The following is a 13,280-nucleotide window of genomic DNA, read 5'->3' as shown; positions in this document are numbered from 1 at the left end:
ATCGAAATGGGGGGGAAAGGGGTGGCGGGAGGGGGGGCGGCGAGAAAACGAAGGGAAGAACGATACACGGGCGATACATTTGACGCGAGTGTTTCACCTTTCAATCATTATTATTGCGAACGCCGATCGCCTCGGAGGATCGCTGGACCGGGGTGAGCAAGTTGACGGACAATTAGGATATTAATGATGCGTGACGGCCTGGGAAAGTCGAAAAAAAAGTGTTGCGAGCGTCGATGCTCGCGTTCAGAACCCCGTACGTTCGATTTCGTCTTGGACGTTGATTCTCGACATTGTGTCTCGATGATCGTTTTAAAATCTGTTATTTCCTTTTTTGTGGGAGGGGACGAAGTATGACGGTAGCATAATAGGAGGATCGTTAAGTTCGAGGCTGCCTAGATTTTTCTCGGGGAACGTTAATGATTGCTTTCTCGATTAGTTCGAATGCATGCTTAAAATGTTTTTACGAAAAATGGAATAAATCGGGAGGACATCTTGAAGTACTGCTGAAAGAAACGTGAATTGCTGTCATTAGATTTTTTTTATTGCAATCAGTTTTGATTATGGTGTGTGTGATGGAAGAAGGGATGATTTGGAATGAGGAAATCCAATTGAATTTTTAACCAGAATACTATATAGTAATTTTTAACGAAGGAATACTACAATATATAGTAACGAAAGCTAGTCGGCACTGCGAGCTGATCGTCTTCAGTTTCTAGAACGTAACTACCTATGCATACCGGTGATCTGGTCGTCCCAAAGAGTGACGCTATTCTTTACGTTTGCATACACGCGTACATACGCGGATAAAAGAGCGATTACTTCAAGGACTGCAATCTTGTTGCGATCGTAGTAACGAGCCCCTGTTCTCACCAGTTTCGCGGCTAGTCGGTTGGAAAATTATATATCGTCAAAGGAATCGTGCACACTAGCTATTAAGTGTAAAAGTTAATTCGTGTCCCCCAGAATTAATTATTGACTCAAAAACGTCACCATTTTTTCGAGAAGGGATTCGCCAACTGTCCGAGAAATGGCGTAAATGTGCCGAAAGTGATTGTGTTTTTGTAAAGAAACAACAAATCTATAAAAAAAGATCAGGAATTAATTTATACACCAAATAGGTTCATTCGTCTTGCCATCTTTTTTTCTCTGCTTTGCGAACATACGATTAAAACTGCCACAATCGATGCAGATGCTTTCTGTTTAGGCCTCATTTCAACAACTTCTCCATATAATGCCGTTGATTCTCAGTTGGTTCGAATGTGAAACTGAGGGAATATTAATTATAGAATTCCGAGAACTGACGGAAGATCTCCCGTCTACTTAATTTCCCGCGGATTCGATTCTGAGGAGTAGGTATCAGTTATCTGGCTGGCCTTTTAGGGACGGGCCGTCTTTACGACTCAATCTCCGGCTGGGTAATGGGACTTATCGTTTTGAAAGCTAGTTTCGGCGGGAAAAGTCCTCTGGCCCCGTTCCACTGGTTACGTAAAGCGACCGCCTGTAATAGCGATACCGTAATGAATATTAAATACCGTAATTGCGCCGAAATGTTGAGAACCGGTAATAGCGAGATTGGAAATTCTTCCGGGACCTCTCGAGAGCCACTCGAAACTTATGGAATTTTAGCGTCCGTCTTGTTGGCGATCCGCTTTGTTAACACTAGAATTACCGACAATAAAATTATATCTACTTCGATCGGTCAAAAAACGTGAAACACTATTGAAAATTTACAAATTTATAAATTAATTGCTTTTTTCACTTTCGTATCATAATAAAAGATCTCCAAAACGTAGCAAAATAAAGATTCCAGTAAAATTTAATATTATTTATACATTATCGTTAACATATTAAAACCTATGGTATACAACAGAAATTTCTGTGCAATTTTGTATTTGCTATATTAGTGTCAAAAATTGTAAGTGTATTGACTAGTCATTTTGACTTGATTGGTAGTTCTAGTGTTAAATACATTATTGTGAATTCATTTGAAGATTTTAACGTTGAAATGAATTCTGAACGAAATGAATATACTGGTCTGATATCGAGTTAATTACGTAGTTTCTTATATTCTTGAAATCCTCGATTTTATGATGGTTGAAGTAAATTGACGTTAAAAATTGTTCTTCTTTCTTTTTTACGATTTTTTGGAGTGTTCTTGCTCGAGTACGGATATACAGTTCGTCGGCGTTATATTTCCCCACACGAAAGAGGGAACGTTAGCCCCGCAGAACACGGGGGATTTATCGGACTCGCGGCGACGCGACGATACATTCAACCCGAACCGGTCTTCCGCGTGGTACACGGCTCTTAATTAATTTGTCATTATTTAAGGAAGACGTCCCGTGATAAAATTTACCGACGTCGCGAAGCCTTCCATCGTATTTCTCGCTTGTCGTTCATCCTTCAATCGTATCGATATCCTTCGGACAACCGAACACCTGGCATCTGGCGAAGGGGTGGGGGAAAAAGACGAACACAACGGTTGTCCATTCATCATTTTGATTTTTCTTTCAACTTCCTCGCAGAAGTCGAAACTCCTTTGACTACCTAAATATCATTCCTTCTGTTGTTATATATAATTCAAGATTTACGGTTCTTCATAAGTATAATGTATTCTGTTAAATTTGATGAGAAAAGGAGATTGAACTTTTGACTTCCCATCCTTAGTGGACAGTGATATCGCTTCGCTATACGTTGAAATCACCAGAGATAGATCTGAATATGCTGCCTTCCAGAAAACCAGCCGAATATATTTATCTTCATTTTCCACGTAATGCACGAAACATCTACTACATGAAAACACTATAATTTAAACTGATTATAAGCTTCAGACATTGCGTTGTACTTTATCAACAGCATCTCACACAGTTTCCATTTCTTCTGCAAATACCTCATCTTCTCAAATGTTTCATCTTCATCTTCCCTGTGTCGTGACTGTCGTTAAAGGTGAATTTAGTCTTCGCACTTTGGATCTGCAACGTTGACGATTCAACCACACTGAAAGGTGTAAAGACTGTTTCCATCTACATTTCATGCAAAGTGAACATTCGAAGTAACCCAATGAACAAATTAAAGCCAATACTCCACTTCTGACGAGTCGAATGGATCGTGGATGAAACATTCGCGTTGCACATCCAAAAAGTAAAAGTGTGGATTCACCTTAAGTGTTTCACAGCCGGAAAATCATCAAACATAAATCCCATCGCGCGAAATTATTTCGTGTCCGGCCGAGTTTAAGAAAGTGAAAAATCGGTGGCGCGCGTGTGGCGTGCGCAAGGGCGGCGCTTCTTTATTTATTCTTTGAACGCATGAAAAAAACGGAACCTCGTTAATTCGAAGCGGGCACGTTTACGCGCGTCTTCGGGGTTCACCGGCAGGCGTGTACCTACACGGGGTTCGGTTCCCGCGCGGCCGGATGAAATTAATACGTGGCCGGCACCGTAATTAGCGCTCGTATTTATGCGCCACGCTTGCGAGGCGGGCTCCGTTAACATGGTAATGGCGTTACACCGCTGTAAACACGACATGTTATCTCGACCGATCCAAACCGAGATTCGCGCAAGAAATGGCGGATCGGGATGCAGCTGCTTCGCTTGGTGACGGAAGCTCGTGTATCAAAACAAATCCCTATTCGTTTCCTGCAGAAATCGTTAAAATTTTCATCGGGGAAACAAATTTCTTTGGTATTTGAGAATGATTCTCCTTTTTATGATGGAAGCAATGGATTATCGAAATGTTATATGATACAATTTTTCATTTCCGTAATGATCCACAGATGGTTCATTCCTGGATAGCACATGACGCCTTGAAGACGCCCATTTGTCGGCTGTTTTAGGTCTAAGGCGCCTTTAAGACTTTTAGACTTTTTTCTACATAACATAATGACTGTATTGCATATGTAGATTTGAGTGGTAGAGAAGTAAGAGTTAGGAAAGCTGAGTAGATTTGGAGATTGGTGAAGCAGTGTGCAAGTCTGGTAGAAAATGTCGAATGAGATAGAACGTTGTTCAGTGTGGTTTAGTAATATAATAGTGTGCAATCGCACATTAGCGCAGTAATATGCTAGAGTAATTACACTAACGGCCAAAAGTATGGGACCAGGGTTCATGATTGATGGAACAGTAACTCATTATTGCGATATAATAAAAGTTACGGAATCAGTACATATAGAAATCATTTCTAATTAGTTTTATTACATTACTTTTATCAAATATTTCTAGAATAATATTTTTCACTTTCTTTAATTATCAGACTTGGTCCTGTAGACCGTAATCCTAGACATATTATTCTATATATTTAATTAAGTATATTTTAATTGATATTACACTTCGCTAGTCTTTATTACTTCCAATCTCACACATACATGGGGCTAGTTTGTCCAAGAACAATTAGGCGATCCAGAGTCGAGTCGTTTATTTTCCCGCTATTTGACACACGAAGAACGTCTTGTGGTTACACTCATGATGTAAAGCGATAAGGTATTTTCTAAATATTGGAATTTTTTAATTCTCGATTTTAGTTCACACGGGATCCCGTAGGGAGCGAAGAGGAGGCCGGTGGTCCCGGTTTACAGTGATCCAGTGAATCCCGCGGCGGCACGAACGAAATTGTTCAACGACGGACGGAGGAGGTTGTACGACACGCGCGCAAAATGTCGGCCCGTGGCGTCAGACACGGAACAACAGACGGCACGAGGGACCGGCGCGAACCGTTTACATCGGGAGATTAAAGAACATCGAATGGACGTGGGCGATTTGTCGAGCTCGGCAGGTTTGGCTGGGAGCGGATCCATCCCTGGTGCAACGGGTGTTGGTATCATTACAAGTACGACATCCGCCACCGCAGGGTGGTGGACGCCTACGTCGACGATCGCCTCGGCAGCGGCCAACACCGACGTGGTGAGCTCCTTTTGGACCCTTTTTTTTTTCTTTCGTATTTCGTTCGTTTCGAACCGAGATTCTTGACACGTTCCATCGGATCCACTTTGAATGAAGATTTTGATCAATTCGTAAACTATTGGGTCGTTCGGAACGTTCGTAGGATTTTGAGCGCAGTGTCTTTGATGCACTTGTACTGAACGAAAAATTATTTGATCTGGTTGACAGATACTATTTTCTAGGCGTGAATCGAATGTATGTATTTGCTATGTAAATTACTTGTTCCACTGTTTTTGTTCTTTGTTAGAAATACTGATGAAACGTATGAAAATGCACGAAGTCCATTTTCATTAGGTCTTCTTAAATTAGTTAAGAAATTACATTATTTTTATTGGAAAATTTTATAGTTTCTACTTGATTAATTAGACTTTGCCATATCTGGTGATTATTCCTTCAAATTGCTGGAATATTTTGTATCGAAGAAAAACTTCGAGATCTCCTAAAAAAAAAATGTCCATCGACTGCGTTGAACTACGTCAGGTTGCAGAGACGAATCATCGGCCGTGTAACGCCGTATGAAAAAGATCCCTCCCCACCCCGGCTGGCATGGTACTTTCATTTCTTCGTCGAGTGCCATTCGTCATCGGCATTACCTTCGCGCGTTACTTAATGAGACGTCTCCGCGGTTGCGGGTGTGCGATTAAGCGGCCGAGAAGGGTCGAATCGCGGGTATATACCGGAGGAGGTGGAACAGGAGAGCGTGGATAGGTCCATACAGTGGAGACGGAGAAGAAACATCGACGAGAAAGAGTGAGATCCATCGGGACACGGGGAAACATTATTTAGTTCCGTTGGAGTGCAGCGGCTGAGTACAGAGATTAGAACCGAGGTGACACAGCTGCGTCATCTGTTGGACGTTTAATCATTTTTTATCGTTCGCCGGGGTGCGCTTTTGCGGCTGTTCCCACAACAAGCCATAGGACATTTTGGCCCTAGTTTACTTTGGTATTCGTGAAACAATTTTTTGAGACGCGTCGATGGGGATTTGTTATTCGTTTGGTTTTTCTTGATGGCGATTGTTCAGTGCAGGGTCCAGTAATTGATAGAGGATTTGATGGTTGAACATGAGGTTGGAGATATCTATACCTCATTCGACGAGTCCAGTTAGTAGCTACGAACAAATGGAGGTGATGACCATTTAGGTGGAATGGGGACAGAGACGGTTGCCAGGCAATAGTTGGGCCTTGCTGGCGAATGTTTTGGTTATGTTTACTGATTTGTTTCGTTGGCTGGACCAAAGTTGCCTGCTCTTATTTTAGTATTTCTGTTTATCTATATAATAAGGAATAATAATTTGGTTCTATAACATATGACAATATAATAAAACGAGATTAATAAAAGAATAATAAAAAACCAGAATGGAGACAGTACAACAGGAACTATAACGTGCGTCGGATACGACCAGAATCTTACTGTTAGAGGGTTAAAACCATTTAAGACGAGTACCTATACACGACTTTTATCCTGCGTTTCCTCTCGAACACACCGATCAAGAGACTTCTTTCAGAAATGACTTTTTACCGAAGTGCATAACGCCGTTCACCTTTCAAATTACAAGAGCCACTTCATAACTCCTCGTCGACTCGCCTTTAGAACGGAACGGAGAAAAGCAAAATTCTCCAAAATATTTCGACACATCCATCTCGACCTCTGCCATCTCTGGAACATCTCATCGCAAAGGTTCTCCCTCTCTCTGGCTAGCTGACGTAATATTGTATCGGACGAACGCCCCTTTTAACCATCGACGATCGCTAATCGTTACGAAATCGGCAACTAGAATCGATATACACCCTTCCTGCAACGAAGAATCGAACAACCGTGGGTCTTCGTCTGGAGTCCATGCACGCTCACCCGTCCACCGATTTACCTTTCCCGTTCGGTCATCCTTTCTCATTTGATCGTCGCGATCATCGGCCGTGGCGGATGCTGCTTGCTGCAGCCTGGTTCGCCTGGTAATGACTGGCTAACTAGGTTTTAATAGGAACACGGTCTCGCAACCGAATCCCCTGGATGGTTCTTGCCTGGGCAAGAAACGGTCCTTTTTACCGTTTTCGAGAGCGATATGCGTTCTCCCTCGGCGATTCTCAACCTAGAAAGATCAGAACGTCGAAAGGATCACACTTTCCTTAAATAAACCGTAAAGTTACTGTTTACTACACGTAAAATCAGAAACGTTATCGAATAAAATAACGTTGCTTCGCGATTTATAAATAAACGTTCTACTCGGTCGAGCGTATTTCTGACGATGATTGGCGGCTCGAATCGCACGGTACCCACCGTGTTGCGTATCGACGCGACTGGCCATCGTTCACGGATCCTTATTCCCCCGATCGCCTATAAATCATGCAAAATCATCGAAGTTTTTTTCCGTCTTTTTCTCCCAGTTTCACTCGTTGCAGTCTGGTCGGTCGGCGGCGTTTTAATCGTCCCCGATATTGCGATACACGAGAAAACGACTCACGAGACACGTGTGACTGCGTGTACATGTCGTTACGCTGGAGGTTGTTAAGTGCTCAATGATTAATCCGACGTTACTAAACGCGGTACCCCGGCGACCGTCGTTGAAATAAATCGCGGTTTACCAGCGGGAACACTTGCCACTGCCGCGCTGCTGCTGGTCTAGTCGGACGATATTCCTTTCTTTTTCGTGATCGGACAAGAAATGGTCCCGTCGTGATTGGCATGTATTGCGCGCACGCGCTTCGAGCAGACGGATCGAGAGACGGTCGCGTTCATTGTGAGCGTCTTTGGGTTTCCTTAGTTGAACCGTAACCACATGTCGTCGTCCTTTTTGTTGCAGATGAATCAGCTGTGCAGGGTCTGCGGAGAACCGGCCGCGGGTTTTCACTTTGGAGCCTTCACGTGTGAGGGTTGCAAGGTTGGTATCCATTGATCCCTTTCTTGTAGGAAAAAATCTAAATGTTTTAATCGAAAACAATAGTTGGGAATTTCTAGTGGACGCTTTATACCTTAAATCATTTATGAGTGTTCGAAGGCTCCTTGACACTGAGTGTTTAGACGTCATCTCCACCACTTGGAGGGGGAGTCCCTCGTGGAACCAAAGTGCCCAGTGGTGGGGGATCACACTCATCGATGATTTACTGTTTCAAAAAGTTCTGATTGAATCGGTACTTGTATCACTTTAGAAAAAACCTGAGGTCTCTTAACAACTGCTAATAACATTAATCGATAGAAGGTTAGTCCCACGGAGCCAATATGCATTTACTACTTCTAGTATCCTATTCTAGCCATTGCTAGGATATGATATTTCAATAATTCCTTCAAAACGCAAACTTCAGGCCAAGTTTGTCTCGCGAATACGTTCGTCCAATATACCCTTACCTCCGCGAGTCACACACCTGCCTCTGTTTTCTGTCCCGCAGTCGTTCTTCGGGCGCACCTACAACAATCTCGGCAGCATCTCCGAATGCAAGAACGGTGGTGTGTGCGTGATCAACAAGAAGAACCGCACCGCCTGCAAGGCGTGTCGTCTACGGAAGTGTCTGATGGTGGGCATGTCGAAGTCCGGCTCCCGTTACGGTCGACGCTCGAATTGGTTTAAGATCCACTGTTTGCTGCAGGAGCAATCGCACCAGGCGCAAACGCGTCTGATTAAGGACCCGAAATCCGCCTACGAGAAGGCGTTCGGCTCGTTGGACGTGGCGAACAACAACAACAACAACGAGACTGCTGGCACGACCAGCGCGTCGAACGTGGTCGGTATGGTGACCACGACCACGACGACAGCGAACAGTTACCATCACCATCACCATCATCATCAGCAGGATAGGTATCCGAAGAGGGACGACTCTGTGCTGAGGCCCCAGGATCTACCATCTCAATTAAGGACCCCCGATATGTCGACAAGGGCTGGCCAGGATCCTCTTCTTAGGCCTGTAGACCTGGTTAGAGGTCCCCACGAGCTGCTAAGGCCGGAAGTGTCCAGGTTTCCGATGTGGAGGGGTCCGCCATTCTTCCATCCAGCCTTGACGCACATGCAGCTACTGAACGCGCCCTTCTTCCCGTTCCAACAGCGTTTCATCGTCCCTTACGTGAACCAAGTAGGCGCCTCGCAGATGGTCGCTAGCCTGACCAGTTCCTCCAGTGACAGCGTCAGTCCCCGATCGACGCCATCACCGAAGAGGGAGGAGGACACCAGAAATGCTCGGGAGGATTGCAAGGATCAGGGTGGTTGCCAGAGGGCCCAGGTGGAGGTGGCGTACGACAAAAGTCTAGCGTTCCTGCGATCCCTGGGCCCGGAACAGGACCAGCCAATCGACCTGAGCATGAAGGCTGGCCTGAAGGAGGAGAAAGAGGTGGACCCTGGTAGCACGGAAGAGGAGAGGTCGACGGACAGCGAGGACAACGAGCTACAGGACACTGGGCCGCCGCTCGATCTCACTAGGAAGACATGACCCCGGAGATTGGACGATTCTCGATAGAAAACGAGACTTGCTCCTCGGTAGAGGTGGTTCGTCCGAGATCGTTGTTGCGGGACGTCGATGGTCCCTGCACAGAGAGCTACATTGTTGCCCTTTTAACGGTGACTGGAGGATGAGTTACGACTGAAGTGACTGAGGGGGAGGGGGAGAGAGTGATCCTTCGGAAGAAGATATGGTGGTTGTGAAATGAGAACACTTTCGATCTGAAGAAGACTCGAGGGTCCAGGAGTGATGGGAAGAGTTTTTGGAAGGAGAAACCTGAAGGATTTTATTAAAATGAAGAGTATAATAGTTAGTTCGAAGGAAGATCCGTGCTCGAGAAGGGAAGGATATCCAGCGACAGGAAGTGGATGTCACGAATACGACACATGGATGACTTTACGATCGTTGATCGGATCGACGTTACAATTGCTCAAGTCCTTAGCCAACCGCCGCGGTCCCTTTGGTCAGCCTCGCGCCAGGTGCTCCTCGAAGTGGCCGAAGATCAGCTGTGGATACATCGATCCGTGATGTACGACGGACGTTATTGTGCCTTAACCGGTGCCTTTGAGCTCTCCCAGCCTCGGGTAGAGAAAGAGAGTGCCAGTAAAAAAAGAAGCCACGTGATAGTTTAACGTTAAATAATAACCGCGCTCGCAAGTGCGCGATTCGCTGACGCATCCTCGGCGTAATACGTATATATACATAGATTATATATACACATATATATTTACCTGTGCGTGTGGTGCGTCTGTTCTGTGTGAAAAACGTGTCCAGAGAGCCTGATCGAGATGACCGGAAGTCACTCGACGCTCGGGAATGGCCAGTGTGCTTCGTTCATCCATCATCGAAGATGCTCGCGTCTTATTTATGGTCGAACATTCTTATTTAACACGATCGAATTTAGATCGTCGTTTCGCGCTCGAGATTCATGCACGCATGATCTGTCTCTTTTCGTCGAGGAATCTGAAAAAACGTAACCAAGTCTACCAGCTCTGGATCAAGGGGGGAGAGGCTAGAGGGGGGTATAGCCTCGGGCCCAACTTTCCAGGGGGCCTTGTTCTGAGTTTTTTATTTATATCACAAAATACTTGAATGAAATTTTTTTTACTGTTTCTTATTTGAAATCATTAGGAATTACACTAAATGCAGAAACAAATCAGACGAAAGTTATTAAAATATAACGTAACATTGGTAAAACTACAGTCACCAATAAATAGCGTACAGCGTACCCTCCCCCTGCTTTTCAACCAAGGGGGCCCTCGATGGTTAGTATAGTCCCGAGCCCCAGGAAGTCTTAATCCGAGGCTGGATTAAGACTTCTTGACTTCTCTAATTGGAACGAATTCGTACAAAAATATTCTCGTTAAGAGATCGGCAGACAACGACATAGGAGAAAAAACAATTGGTGGAGAATAAGAGACGTGATCGCGAAGCCGCGTGCGAGTCGGGCCAGGATGTTCGACGAAAATACGAAGATTAAAATAAAGAATATTGTATAGCCGATATGTTGCGTCTTGATCGTCGTTCATTAAATCTCTCTCCTCGATCATCGTTTCCCTTACGCGACCGTCCCGTAATCACGTAGGTGCATACATATACCTATGAACTCGAGATGGTATTCGATTACTTTCGTCTCGCCGCGTCTTTCGCATTCCAAGCCGTCGGCGGCAGCGTAGAGAGCTACGCCGTCGGTGTGTATACGCGAACGATACGCGGTACACGAATCGGTGCTGTCTATCGGGTTATTTATTCCCTAATAAATTCGTTCCTCTTGATGTACTACGCGATACACACGAGTTTCCCCGGATGAATTCCGTTTTAACGCGCGACGCGTCGAACGAACGACGCGCTTCGAAATCTTTCTGAACCGCGTTCGGCGACGAAGCGCCTGGTCTATCGACCTCCAGCTGCCACGCAGACTATTTCACGATAAATAAAACGAACTCGAAGGAACACTTTGGACGTGTTGTCCCTAAGGAGGATCCAACAAAAGTCGTCTCGTGGCGCTAGAACGTTTACTGCTAATTACCTTGGTCTCGAATCGAGGAAATTTCACGGCCTCTCGCGCAATATATTATAACTGGTGATAATTTATGAACGGCGCGCGGCAATGAGGAACTGCAGTCCCGACTACCCAACTCTCGATCCCCGTGGATCGTCAGACGGTATCGCGTTTCTAATGCGACTTCGTAATCTATTCCTCGTAATAACCGCGAGTCTCTTTGTTTTTTTCTCCCGTTGACTCGCGGTGCTTTCCGTATGAGTCCGTTGTATGAACAATTCTGTTAGTTGAGAAGAAAAAGAAATCCTTTCAGGTTTGTTGCAGACCCATGTGTTAAGTATTTTACTCCCAGTGTTGCACCGGTGCAACGCTCGTTTCACAAGTGTGTGAAATTCTGAATGAACTTTTATCAGCAAGGATTCGTAGGATTGATGTGAAGACTTCTTCGCTTCGGGAGCTATCGTATCGCATGAAAACAATGGATTACCATATCATTGTTTCTTTCCCTGGTTATAGAAGGTTTTCCACAATTTCTATCAGTTCTTTTACAATTTCCTTCATTGTTCCCATACGGTACCATTGCTCCCTAGTCACTCGCTATCATCGAAACCAAATATTGTTTATAACTCTGAAAATATTAATCATCCGACCCATGTTCACTAGGACATTACTTCATCATTCCCTGATTTTATCCACCCCAAAACTTATGAACCCTTTTTATGTATCACCCTATATATCAGTCTCATAATTACGAAATAACGATTTAAGAATCAGTGCGTCAAAGGGTTAATACAACAGAATATATTTCCTCTCGATTATATCCTTTCGAACTATAAACTCCACGCGTAAACCGTCCACGTGCGTTTTTGCGTTCTGATATACGCAGGGGGAAAAAATCGTAAAAATCGTGACGTTCTTCAGTGAGCGACGAATTGTCGTTGCAAACGCCTCGATCGTTCGAAGAAGTAACGCTCGCTGGATCGACAGACGTTCCAGCGACGACCGGAGACTTCGACGACCGCACACGCGCGATGGTTCCGCGTGTCTCGTCGCTCTCCACGGGGCCAGTTCTCGAGAGATATGAGAATTCACGAGCAGTGACGGAATCGGGCGGCTCAGCGTTGTTCACCTGCGTCCACCTGCGTGTATTCACGGCACACTCCCGTTTGCCCATAACCCCGGACGTTGAAACGCGCCTGGAACTACAGCCGCGGGATTGTTGACTTAGGTGGGACGAAGAAGCGGGACTACTCCACTCGATGTCCATCGAAACAAGCGCTCTTGTGGTCCCTCTCGCCGTGGTTGGACGCTTCAGGTTTCCGTGGTTTCTGGTTCCACGTGTGCCCTATCTGGCAAGTGGGAAGGGGGAAAAAAGGCACACTGCCAACGCACGATGACGCGTGCGCACGAACCTACTACTCGTGAGGTGGTCCGTGTTCCTGGATTACGTAAAGTTGTCAAACAGACAGTTTTTTTTTCGGGGGGATGGTTTCGGTCCGTTGAAGATGATCGAATGGGTTACGTAATTTCTTGAGTAATACTTTTTCTGGTTGAAGACGTTCGAATAATTTTGGTTGTACAGTGGTATTAATTTAATTGAATAGTATTGTCAGAGTTTAAATATACAGGGTGGAAGAAAGAGTTCATAACTTGTGGGATAGATAGTATGAATGAATGATGATGAAAGAAAGTCAATATAAAAATATTTTCAAAGATGTTGGCGATTTTTTGTTTCGGTTAAAATGACTAATTTTCTCACTGGGGAGCTATTCTTCTTTTCCTGGTTACAGAAGGTTTTCTAAAATTTCTAGTAGTTTTTTTTTCTAATTCCCTTCATTGTTTCCATACGGTACGATAGCTCCGGAACCGAGAGTCACTTGCTTCAACCGAAACAAAGAATTTTGGCCTCCTTTCATC

At 44.7% G+C, this 13,280-nt stretch overlaps 1 protein-coding gene across 1 annotated transcript; it reads left to right on the top strand.

Annotated features, from left to right (window-relative positions):
* The first annotated feature begins 4,739 nt into the window (after positions 1-4,739).
* Positions 4,740-9,352, top strand: LOC107187756. Its single transcript, XM_015575922.1, has 3 exons — positions 4,740-4,898; positions 7,738-7,815; positions 8,321-9,352. The coding sequence occupies exons 1-3, from the start codon at positions 4,740-4,742 to the stop codon at positions 9,350-9,352; spliced, it is 1,269 nt and encodes a 422-aa protein (XP_015431408.1).
* The last annotated feature ends 3,928 nt before the right edge of the window (positions 9,353-13,280 follow it).

This window comes from Dufourea novaeangliae, unplaced genomic scaffold, assembly GCF_001272555.1.
Source record: "Dufourea novaeangliae isolate 0120121106 unplaced genomic scaffold, ASM127255v1 scaffold101, whole genome shotgun sequence".
NCBI classification, from domain to species: Eukaryota; Metazoa; Arthropoda; class Insecta; order Hymenoptera; family Halictidae; genus Dufourea; species Dufourea novaeangliae.
This window is presented reverse-complemented; position numbering and strand designations above follow the sequence as displayed.